Here is a 12,412-nt window from a genome sequence, read left to right as displayed (position 1 = left end):
TCTTTCTCTTCATTCCTCTGGTAGATACGCCAGATAGTTTGTGACACACTGGGCTGCATTGCTGACCCCATAGCACACATTTGTACCTCAGAGTGAGGCAGAGAGTCACATGGAATAGTTTAGCACAGAGAGGCCATTAATGCAGAGTCTGTTTGTTGTTTGCAGGACATTCTGATACTCTGAGCTACACAAGACATGATTCCCTAACTGCATGTGAACTCACACAGCTGGGCACCGAGTGCTTTAGCACTCACACTCGCTGCAAATACTGCCTGAACCCCCATTCGGACGAGATTAGTTTCTAAATGACCTTTGAGTCACACTTTCTGAATGCACCGTAAGAGCTGCAGATGACAAGGTTATTTAAAACAACAGAAGCAGGTTAACTTTGTTTTGTCCTCATGAGAGTTTTGATTATTAGATTGTACATTGTTTGTATTTAGTAGTTTATTACTTTGTGCAAAATATAAAAATGGTCCATACTTTTCTTAAGAGGTAAACCCTTCACTATGTGCCATACAAAAAGGTGTCTAAATAAATAAATAAATATATATTTTTTTTAATATTCATGTCCAGTTGGGAGAAATATTTACTTTTTTGGTAAAATTCTTAGACATCACTTCTTTAGCTCTCTGGGCCCAAGATTCTCATCTTTGATGGCTATTTTGAGCGTTTAGGATTTTTTTTGGGCTATGAAAAAAATGGCTATGGCTGCCCCAATGGAAATGTATAACTGTTCCAAAAAAGTATTGTCTGGACCTCCGTTGGGAAGGAAATACAGAGACCGGACCTCTTGGAACTTGGTCTATTCAATAAATTAATCATTATGATTCTTTAAAGAAGAAAAAGACGACTCATAAGAAGTATTTTCAGATCATTGAATTTAAATTATATTACAATAATAACATGTAATGTCATTTGTGATAGATTTGGTCTTTAAAAAAATTATTGTATTTCAGACCAATTAATTTTATATATTTTAGTTTTGTATTTATAAACAATACAAAATATTTAGTATAATTTAATAATAACGCTAATACATTCTGGAGAAAAAAAAAGTCAAGAGTGATTTGCTCAAGATCAAAATCAAGTCGACTAAATACTTTAGATCGAAGCTATCTTGAAAAAGCACATTCACCTCAGTTAATATATTTTGTTGTTTTCACAATTAAAATAATTTCACAATTAATTTCCTTTTGGTTTCATTAGCCAAAAATAGTAGGTAACTTGCACCAAAAGTATCTGGGAGTTGTATGTCTACACAACACATTTACCTAAGCTCCACAGGGAAACTAGTCCCATGCAAATATGGCTTTAACTCTTTCCCCAATAGTGTTCTTGAAAAAAAGTTGCCAGCCACTGCCAGAATGTCTGATAATTTTCACAAAAGTTTCATGGCCCCCAGAATATTTTGTTGGAACAGACTCTCTGCTTTTAAACAACAACAAAAACAAAAAAAATTATTCTAGCTTCATGCATTCTTTTTTTTATCAACACTTATTGTGGGCAAGTTAAAAAGCAAAAAGCTGAGAAAAACACCTTTTTGTCAAAGACTCAGAACGATGTTAAAAACATAGATGGAGTAAATCGAGTCCAACACCCCTAATGCTTGCACAGTCCTATAACCAATCCTGGGTCAACATGTAATTTATTAATGTTGGGCAGTTTTGATTTATATGCTTTTTAATGTTGATGATTGCGTTATTTTACATATGCATCTGCTTACATATCCTATCGCTTGTTTCTGGAGGGAGTTCCACGGTGGGCAAGTGATGTAACCGGTGTTGCAGCTAAACACCAGTGACAACCGCAACACCGACAATCACAGCAAGCCTAATGGCGGGGAAAGAGTTAATTGTGTAAGTGAGATACAAACACAGTCACACACACACACACACACACAGAGAGAGATGAATATGATTTCCAGGAGAGTCATGTGGATGCGGTCTGTCTAAGAGAGAGTACGCCGATCACACACGGAGATCAAATAACCTGAATGACATCATCATCTGCATTATACTCAGCTAGTTAAAGCCCAACACAGACAGACGCTATCACTGGTTTCACTCACTCACTGCAGTGAGTGACTGTGTGCTTGATGCAGTTCAGGTATCAAAGACTGGACTCGGGAATGAAAAGTTGAATGAAGTAACTGCATTGAAGTAACTGAACGCCACACACAGAGTCAGGTCAAGTCACCTTCATTTATATAGGCTAGCGCTTTTTACAATACAGATGGTTTCAAAGCAGCTTTAGAGTGATAATAGGAAATTAATGCAGCAAAGATTGTTTTGGCTGTACATCAGCTCTAGAAGAAAGTCATTGTCCAGTTTAAGTACATTTTTGATTGATTCATTTCCGTTGTAAAAATCATTAGTTATTTTCTTAGGGGGCGCTTACACGAAACCGTTTACACACAGAAAGACTGTTGTACAATTATTTTTGCTCCAAATTGTGAAGATAAAGTTCTCAGTATGTATACAGTATTCTGCACTCCACACAACCTCTAAAGCACAAGAAACAAGTATGCAAATACAGGAAAACGAATGCTTGTCCAATGCATTGCGCTGTACATAATTTAACCTGCATCCTTGCGCTTGTGTGGTCATTAACAAACTTCAACACTCAACAGGGAGAAATAGTTGCTTTCAAATGTCTGCCGTCATATCTTATTAAACCAGAAGCGTTATGATTCAGGTAGTTAGCTATAAACATGTAAATTAACTTGACTCAACACACTTTGCAGTCAGCAAAACTCTCCCGACATTTTAATACAATTGTAGCTTTTCATCTGCTATTAAACCAGATGTGTTATGATTGAGGGTAGTTATATATAAACATGTAAATCTCCTACCCTGGTAATCCAGAGTTCTCGCGAGAGCACAAGTTGAATTTGCTCAGCAAGTTACTTTGGTGTCGAATAATAATACTCATTAAATATGCCCCTCGATCTAAGCTGCACCAATCACATCGGGTTATCTGATATAGGCGGGCCAGAGGCGAGCTAAACAGATGACGACAGTGCTGTGACGTCGAAGTCATTAGTAAACATTGCAAGATGGCTATGGATGAATACTAGTTGTTTGAAACAGCTTTGGCCGCTACAATGAACGAGTTAGACATGGCTTTTTATCTAAAACAGGAACAGAAGACGGCGCTCAAATCCTTCCTTTGCAAGAAGGACGTTTTTGCTGTTTTGTCGACTGGATACGGTAAGAGTATAATCTACCAGTTAGCTCCGCTGGTAGCTAAGAGCGTATGGGGTTTATTGTTGTGATTGGTCATAGTGTTATCCAATTGTGTGCAGCGAGATTTTCAAATGCACGATTGGTGCCGCCCTTCGAGCTGGGCGATTTTCATTAGTCGACGCCAGACCATTAATTTTTTTAGATTTAGGCCTGGATTTCCAGGCTATAAATCTCCACCATTTCTATATGATTGGACACAGAGAATCCAACAAGTATGGGTTCTGACACATTCCGTATGCAAAAATGCAGCAGTTTTAACTAAAACTTTCTCCTATTTTCTCCACGGTGTGCTTCCACCTGCTTCATGCATGGTGAAGTGTAAAGGTATTTGAAGTGTAAAGGTATTTGAAGTGTATGTGTGTATTTGAAAGAGGGAGAGATTAATTTGCTATGGCTCTAATAGTCAACATTATTTTTATAGTGTCTCAACATGCCCAAATTCCACCAATCGAGTCTATCTGCAGACCTACATACATCTACCAACATCACACATTTCACATGCAGTTTACTCTGTTTAGTAATTCTTATTTGGAGACATAAAGTTATGTCTTTGACCTGACTTCTAACCAGAGATGGGCAGTGGGAAGATTGGAAGAATCTACTGTTGCCAGCTCTTGAAACTAGGTCTCGCTCCTCATTGTTTGAGCAGAGAGGCCCAACGCACAGGAATTGGCACCAACACACAAGGAGAGAGGAGGGCGCGAAAGCAAGAGAGACTTACTGCATGCCAATCCAAGTGACATTTCTCCAACAGTGCTAGACGTCACTAGCTGTTGATCTACTTAACCCTAGTCAACAGTGACCAACAGAATTCAATCTACATCCTACAATGAAGCAGCTGCATTTTAAAAAAAGCACAAGCTCATAAAAAGGACTAAAGGATTTTTTGGGTATCTGTGTGAAATGCAAAGTGGAAAACTGCATGTTCATGACAGATGCAAAGTAGGGGAAAAAACAGGTGACAATAAAATAAAATAAATCATACCACATTAATAACTGCATGTTCATAATAGATGCAAAGTGGAAAAACACAATATTTAGAATAGCCTATAACTAATGTGAATGTGTAAATCATTACATTTAATCCCCAAAACACACAATAATCTGATTTCACAATAATCAAATCTTATGACTTTGCAGACATGTATTAAACACGTAGTTCTAATCCTCTAATATTCTCATAATACAAACTCATGTACATGTACAAATCAAATCAATAGGTCCAGCAGACCTATTTAAAGTCCTAAGAAACAGGTACAAAAACAAAGTATATTCCTAAGAAATTCATTAGGTGCCTACGTATGTGTTTGCGTGTGTGCGTCTATATCAGTATCCGTGTATGATTACGATAGTATTGCTCTTTTGCTCTACTGGGATTGCTAATGTTTCCTTTCATTGATCGGACTCTTCACTGGCTCTTCCATCATTATCCTACACAACACTACCTACGCTGTCAGGTCATCATCATGTGAAACCCAAGACCTTCAAAGAGGACATCAGACGAGCGGAAGACAGAAAAATGTGAAGAACCTAGCGAGGAGCAAGAGACAATGACAGAGCCACATTGCTTAACTCAAGAGTCAGCAGTCACACACACACACACACACACACACACACACACACTCACACGCACCATTGGGCACTTTGGACCCAAGAGAGAATGTGAATGATGTTTGAACACATCAAGTGGTACAGCTCAAGCTACGGGTTGAAAAAGGTCAAAACAAATCATTGACCCTGTAAAACGTTTGTTGAACTATCCTTTAAGTCAACTATGTGCTCTGCTTCAATCATGCAACTCATAGGCGAACCTAATTTCAGGTACTAACACCATTCACCAACATCGATCCACATTAATCTGCATCTATGCAGAGAAGAGGGTGTGTATGTGGGCCTGTCGCAGCCAGCACTTTTTAGGAACATCATGCACTATCCCGGACAATATACGCAAAAGCTGTACATTTTATCATCATAAAGCACACAGTGTATTCATCAGTGTGTCTTACTCACAGTTCCCACTCCAGGACTTGAGCAGAGATTTGATGCTGATCTCAAAGAACACAGAATCCTGCAGACTCAGCATGACGCCACCAGAGGACTGTGGGTAAAAAGAAGGCACTGGTTTCTCCAGCCAGTCCCGCTGGCTCTGCGCTCCTAATGTCCGTTGCACTCACCCACGCATCCCGTCTCACCTGCAGGCAGGCAAAGTTTCAGCCTCTGTCTGGGCTTGTGAAGAAGCGCATGCTGCCGAACGTGCACCGAGACACATGTGTGCGTGTACAAACACACACACACACTTAGATCAGCTGCGGGGCTCTGAGAGGCCCATAAGGATCCAGCAGAGTGGAAGCACTTCAATAGGATGAACTGCGACAAGAAAATCAACAAAAATAAGACTAAGTCGTGTTCTCAGACGGCATGCGGGTGTATCATCCGCTCTGTCCAGCCTGAGATGCAGCACTGGGAAACTTTGTTCCGGGAATGTGTGAGTGTAAGTGAGTGTCTAAGTGAAAGAGGGAATGGTGAGGATGGCCTCCCAGCAGAGAGTTGCAATGCTCTCTCGCTCGCGTAACTCTTCCTGTCCGCGCTGGGTCCTAGAGCCCAGCGGATAAACAGCCGCTCTCATTCACTCAGTATGGTTTAACAGTACTGGCTCTCTCTCTCTCAGTCTCCCTCCCTCTGTTATTCTCTCGCTCTGTGAAGAGAGCGTTTGTTTCAATGGCAGAATAGAAGGAGGGGAGGGTGATATCATCAGCACGCTGCTAGCCCGCTCTGGCTCCACTCCAGTGCTTCAAATACATGTCATTACGACTACCGCCTTGCTCTTTCTAATTCTCTCCTCTCTTTCTCCATCCTTTTCCTCTGAGGCTTGTGAAAAAGCACACTTCCTGTTTGTCACCACCAACTGCAGTAAAGTGAGAGAGGGAGGACAAAGAGAGAGAGAGAGACTGGAATCTAGAGGTGGTGTGTGAGACAGAGGTGATGTAAGTATCACGGACTCAAACACTACGCCTGAAAAGCAGTATACGGAAGGAAACAAGGCACAGTCAATGTCTACTAACAATCCTTCAACCCACCATTAATTACAGTTTTTGTTTGGCAATCTCTACAGCTTACTTTACTTTGTTTTAGATAAAGACAGTGTTATGATGCCTGGAGGCCGAATTTCAATAATTTAATGACATATTCGCTGATGCTGGTTAAGGGTCACATGACATGCAAATAAAAAATATTGCTCTTTTTTTTTAACAAGCATGTTTTCTTAATGATATTATTTAGGTTGCTATTGCCCTGTTCCCCACTGAAGTTAAGCAGGGTTGAGCCTGGTCAGTAACTTGATGGAGAGACCTTCTGGGAAAATGATGTTGCTGCAGGAAGAGGAGTTAGAGAGGCCAGCAGAGGGGGCTCACCCTGTGGTCTGTGTGGGTCCCAAAGCCCCAGTATATTGATGGGGACACTATACTGTCATAAAGCAGACTGCCTCGGATGACACATTAGATGTTCATCACTTTCAAACATTCAAACCATCAAGCTTCTATTTTGGCAGAATATTGGTTAAATGCTGTAAACTTCTGTCCACAAAAATGTTGGAAATTGTGCAAATGTGAATGTAAATGAAGTGAACCTAACATACATTTGCATTCCCAAATGCAAGTTAAACTCACATCGCATGCAGAGATGCAGAGTTCATGAGAAACAGCATTTCATTTTGATAATTATGATTTGATAAGACATTTAGTTTACTTCAATTCATTGTTCAGCCCCATTTGTTCATTTTAATGTTAAATTTGGTTTAATTAATTATTAGCTTTCAACAAATCCCCTGCAGTTCCATCGTGAACCCTTGTTAGGGAACCCATGCTTAGGGAGGTTCCTTTATTCACAAAAAGTTTCAGACGCAGCTTAAATACCTTTATTTTGTCAGTAAGACACACACACACACCAAAAAGGAAACTGCTTGACAAAAAAATACTGTAATTTTCCCCCAAGTTCAAAAAGTATACATTACGCAGGCGGGTAACTGTTTGGAAAAATCGTACCCCTGCAATTTACATTGACGCACTGACATCCACACACACAGCTGGAGTGAGTGATGCCTGACCTATGAGGTAACCGATGCCCTGCTTGCAGAAGAGGGTGCGGCAGTCCGGGTCTATTAATTGAAGAATGACAGAGCAGCGCTGAGAGATCAGAAAGACAGAGCTGTCTCACACCCTGATAGCATAAGCTAATCATACTTTCACAAAGTACATATATAGTATGATGGACAAATCTGACTGCCTTGTTTTTGCACTGCTACCTGAGCTGGGCGACACTAAATTCTCACAATATACTCACATTGATTTTGGTGCCAATATAAATTTATGCAACACTGTGAAAATTGCTATGCTTTCCATGAGTTGTTTATGAGGCCATTTTGGTCGAATTTAAATTAGATTATGTTTCATGACTTATGTTTTAGGAGTATAAGTGTGTTAAGAAAGAGGTTTGTACTAGCATCTCCGATTTAAATTTCAGAAGCAAAAAAAAAAAAATGTTGAGTGATACAATTTTGTGAATTAGTTTAATTAGTTTAATTAGTTCTATTTGTATGGGGCTTGACTTCGTCGTAATGCACTTGCTGCTAGTGCCCTCACCAAAAATTCTGCATTTTTTTCTTCTGTGCATAGCATTCAATTTGGCGATTGCAATTTATAACTTGCCCAATTGCAACTTATTGCAGTCCAGTCTCCATTTTCTATGCGTGCCTTGTTTTATTTACTGTTGGTTACTAGGTTACCAATTCCACCGTCATCCGCTTAAACAACTTCATGGAAACGCACCTAATTCGCATTTTTCTTTTTAATGAGAACTTTGAAAAGATTTGCTTCACACTTGGATGGAAACCCAGTTAATGAATCAATGCAAAACTCTGATTCAACAATTACTTTAGATCGCCTTAAAATGTCTCCATGTGTCAATGTCTCGTTCATTTTTCATACTATTATTCAAATGTTTTAGTGCAAAATTAACATAACACTGTTAAATATTGTTATATATTGGTGGATAAAATGAAAATGATAAGTGAAAACTAACAAGCTAAAACTACAATAAATCATTTTCATGAAAGCTGACATAAAAAATATAACAGATGAAAAAGTGAAATAAAAAGAATTTAACATAAAGTACTAAAATAACTAAAATTTAAATAAAAGCTGAATAGAAATATAAAAAAACAGAAACTAAAAATGTCAAATGCACATTACAAACTGACTAAACCTAGTCAGTTTAGTCAAAAATACAAAAATAAAAATTGAAAATATAAAAATGAAAGCTAAATTAATTTGTAACAAATACCATTATAGAATATAAATAATGCTAAAATACCACTGCAGTAAACACCTTGAATCTACTTGGCTGTTTAGTTGAAATATTGAGATATACATCAAAATATAATAAAAAATATTTTTTTATTTTTGTTATATCACTCAATCCTAAAGCGACAATCAAACAGTCTGGAAAGGCAGAAATCCACATGAAGCATTCAGGGGATATTTCAAACCTATGAAATTATATAACAACAATTATAATATTAAATAATGCATATATTACATGGATCTTTTTTAGAACTCTGAATAGCAAATTAGATCCATTCAAGAATGGTTCAATGAAGAATAAGGTCATCTATAAACAAACTCTGCAACCGGAATTTCCCAGAACCACTTCTATGACGTGCCATACAGGACGTCAGTGAAAAAAAGAAAAGAAAAAAGCATCAAAACAGGTTGAAATTGATCCCAGATATGAAAGAAGACAACATGACCCCATTATTATACAGCTGTAATGAACTGTGTAATTAACATCACAATTTGTAAAGGTAATGTAGGGTAGTTGGCGATACCCAGTTAAAAAAAAAAAACAAAAAAAAAAACGCCTTTTTCCTCCTTCTCGAAGCCCCGTCACCTCCGATCACAAAAGACTTTAGTGCATGACATCATCTGACCAGAAGCCTGAGACGAGATTAAAGAGTGCACACAAACAGATTCCACTGATACCACCACTCACAATCTCTCTTTATCTCTGTCCGTCTCCTTCACCCGCTCTTTCCATCACTTGACTGTCCCTCCCTGCTGGAGTTATGCAAAGCGAGAAGGCAGCATTGTAAACAAACACTGGGTACAAAAGGCCGTATTGTGACTGCAGCGCAGGGTTTCCACTCTCACACAAAACATAAACATATGCACATGCACAAATAAACACATTTTATGCAGTTACGCTCATGGATTCACTGATCAGAATCGCTCCAATATGCTGGCTGAATGAGTAAAAGATTTCATATAATCAGTAAGAAAGCAAAAGACCTGGAAACGTCAGTTCTGTTTTGCATTTCCACGCAATCTTAGACCTTTAATCTGTTGTGCTGTTAGTCCAGAAAAAAATAACATTTCAATCAGTTTTAAAAACTTCACGTGAAAGTGACCTCACTGTCTATCTCATGCACTGATCTGAGAACAGGTGAACGATGGTAGAACACGGCAATGCAACAAGAATTCTGCAAGGCATTTAAAGTGCCCCTATTATGGTTTTTTGAAAATGACCTTTTATGTAGTGTGTAACATAGTGAATGAAAGCATTCACTATCTAAGTGAATGAAAACATCCTGCAAAGTTTTAAATCTGAAAGTTCACCATATATAAAGTTATTGTCTTTCAAAAGTAAGAGTCAATGAAATGAATCGTTTTGCAAACTAGTCATAATCCGTTTCGTTGTGACGTCGAGACAAAACATTAGCGTATAGCGCGCGCAGACACCAGGGAAAACTTGAACCTCAAACCAGCAGCTGATTCCTGTGGATACTGGATAGCATCATGTCGAGAAGACACTGTGCTCTACAATGTGAAGGTAAAGCCAGTTTTTTTCACTGCCCAAGGACGAGCATGTGAAGAATCAGTGGTTAAAATTCAGCAGTATAATCCTAAACTTTTGCTGTGTTCCCTTTATTTTACTGATGACTGCTTCTCAAATCTTGGAGTTCAATGCAGGATTCGCAAACCGCTTGCTCTTAAAAAATGGTTCTATATTGATTCAAAGTTTTATATTGTGTAGGTCTCCTGCTAACTGGTTAACTCACATTATTACTGTCTTAGGGCCCTTTTACACCTACCTTGTACAACAACTGAAGAAGAATATTTATGTGCAGATATGTCAGTCCTGCCCACAGCGTTTCAGATTCACAGATTCACACGCGCACGCACGCACGCACACACACACACACACACACACACACACACACACACACACACACACACACACACACACACACACACACACTTTTCCTGCCGGCACAACAAGGTTCGCACAACAAGGACGTTCATTTGGCGGATTTTAACTAGCCTAGGGTATAGTTGGTGCTGCAGGAAGTAATGCCATAATAATAAAAGTATAGTGACAATATGCGTCTGTTCATTCATTCTTGTCAGTTTCCACATGTTCACCGCAATAAATTAGAAAAATACTCTGTAAATAAATAAATAAGAAAAATAATCGGTTTGTTGATGGACATGCACTTGTTAATGCTGATGGCAAGGAATTACTGTTGCAACATCCCATAATGTACCTCAAACTGAGTAGTGTATCACTGCGATGGAGGTTCGGGTTGAATGAATAGTTCTTCCATTGTTTCATCATCGGACTCATGCTCGCATTGATATGTTTAGTTTACGGTGTAGGAAGCCTCAGGACAAGCAGAGCTGACGTTCTTATGGCAATGGGCATGTAGACCAATCACAACAGACTGAGCTGTCTGGCCAATCAGAGCAGAGTAGCTCGCGGAAAGGAGGGATTTAGAGAGATTGATTCATCTGACGAGTCGTTTGAGAATCATTGAAAATGTGGTGATGTGCAAATGTATATTATGAGAAAATTAAACAGTTTTTTTACCTTTGATGCATGTAAACCTGTTGTAGGAGACTACAAAACAACATTAGGCAACTTTAAAATAGCATAATAGGGGCACTTTAAGAAATAACTTATTATTGCAACTAATACTATCTGTTTTTGTCCCTCTGCACCAAAGCAGTGTATCTCTTCTTCACTTTTGTGTAAGCTAGGTTTGCAAACTGGCTGTTCCCACATGCACCACACCCAGTAAAATAAGTCAGTCCAGAATCACATGATGGCCAAAGACTGCCATTTCTCTCTCAAACAAACACACAGTTTAGGGTAAACAGCAGGATCCTGCTCAACACAGCAGGAAGGCTGATCTATTGTCAACACAGGGTGCGACTGTTACCAAGCACTTTAATATACAGCAAAAACATGCAGAATCAAACACAACTCTTCTGATCAAGATCATAAACATATCAATTCAAATCAAACCATAGACGTACAGTAACTAAACCAGATTATAATCCAAATCTGGTTCCAATTCAGATCAGAAACATGTTCAAACCTTATATTTACAATAGCTGAAGCAGATTCTGATCCAGATCAGAAATATACTCAAACCCCATTCCAGTTGAACAGTAACTATACCATATGTGTTTTATGATTTTAAAATGTAATCAAATGAAAATATAACAATTAATTTACAACAAAACATTGCATTTATATTTTTTGTCAAATAAGATGCTGCACAACATAACTATAAATTTAAAACATGGATGAAAAAATACCTTGGTTGCATGATTTTCCTTAGAAATAATTATATTATTATTATTACTTTGAGAAGTAGCCTACATTTTTTTATACAGTAGAGATACTGTATATTTCTGTAATAATTTCTTGAAGTTAAACCAAACTTTTATTTTTGACGGTTTGTCATGAAGAACTTTCAATTTTACATTTTTACATGTATGCATTTGGCAGACGCTTTTATCCAAAGTGACTTACATTGCATTTCAAAGTACACATTTACATTCCTATCAGTTCTTGTTTTCCCTGGGAATCAAACCCATGACCTTGGCGTTGCAAGCGTCAACGCTCTACTGTTTGAGCTACAGAAAAGCTTATTTTAGTTTCAGTTTCAGTGTGTAGGCCTATTTGACGGTAGTTTTTCTCAAATGTGTTTTTCTCAAAAAGTGACTCAATGCAGCTCTGGAGATGAAGCTCATGTTTTCATGTCCTCATATATTGAGTTGGCAGATGCTGAAAACACCTTGAGCGTCACGTGTGCAAGTTTGTGT

At 38.4% G+C, this 12,412-nt stretch overlaps 1 protein-coding gene across 10 annotated transcripts in view; it reads right to left on the bottom strand.

Moving 5' to 3' along the window:
* Nucleotides 1-12,412, bottom strand: part of fryl (furry homolog, like) — a 107,946-nt gene that overhangs the window by 60,288 nt on the left and 35,246 nt on the right. For 3 of the 10 annotated variants that reach the window (XM_081379004.1, XM_081379005.1, XM_081378999.1), the window contains exon 1: nucleotides 5,259-5,419. The exons of the other annotated variants lie outside the window; for them this stretch is intronic. In XM_081379004.1, the coding sequence (XP_081235130.1) occupies nucleotides 5,259-5,331 (73 nt within the window). In that variant the 5' untranslated portion in view covers nucleotides 5,332-5,419. Of the gene's footprint in view, nucleotides 1-5,258; nucleotides 5,420-12,412 lie in introns of those variants that run through there. 10 annotated transcript variants of the gene reach the window in all.

This window comes from Scardinius erythrophthalmus, assembly GCF_964197995.2.
Source record: "Scardinius erythrophthalmus genome assembly, chromosome: 11".
NCBI classification, from domain to species: domain Eukaryota; kingdom Metazoa; phylum Chordata; class Actinopteri; order Cypriniformes; family Leuciscidae; genus Scardinius; species Scardinius erythrophthalmus.
This window is presented reverse-complemented; position numbering and strand designations above follow the sequence as displayed.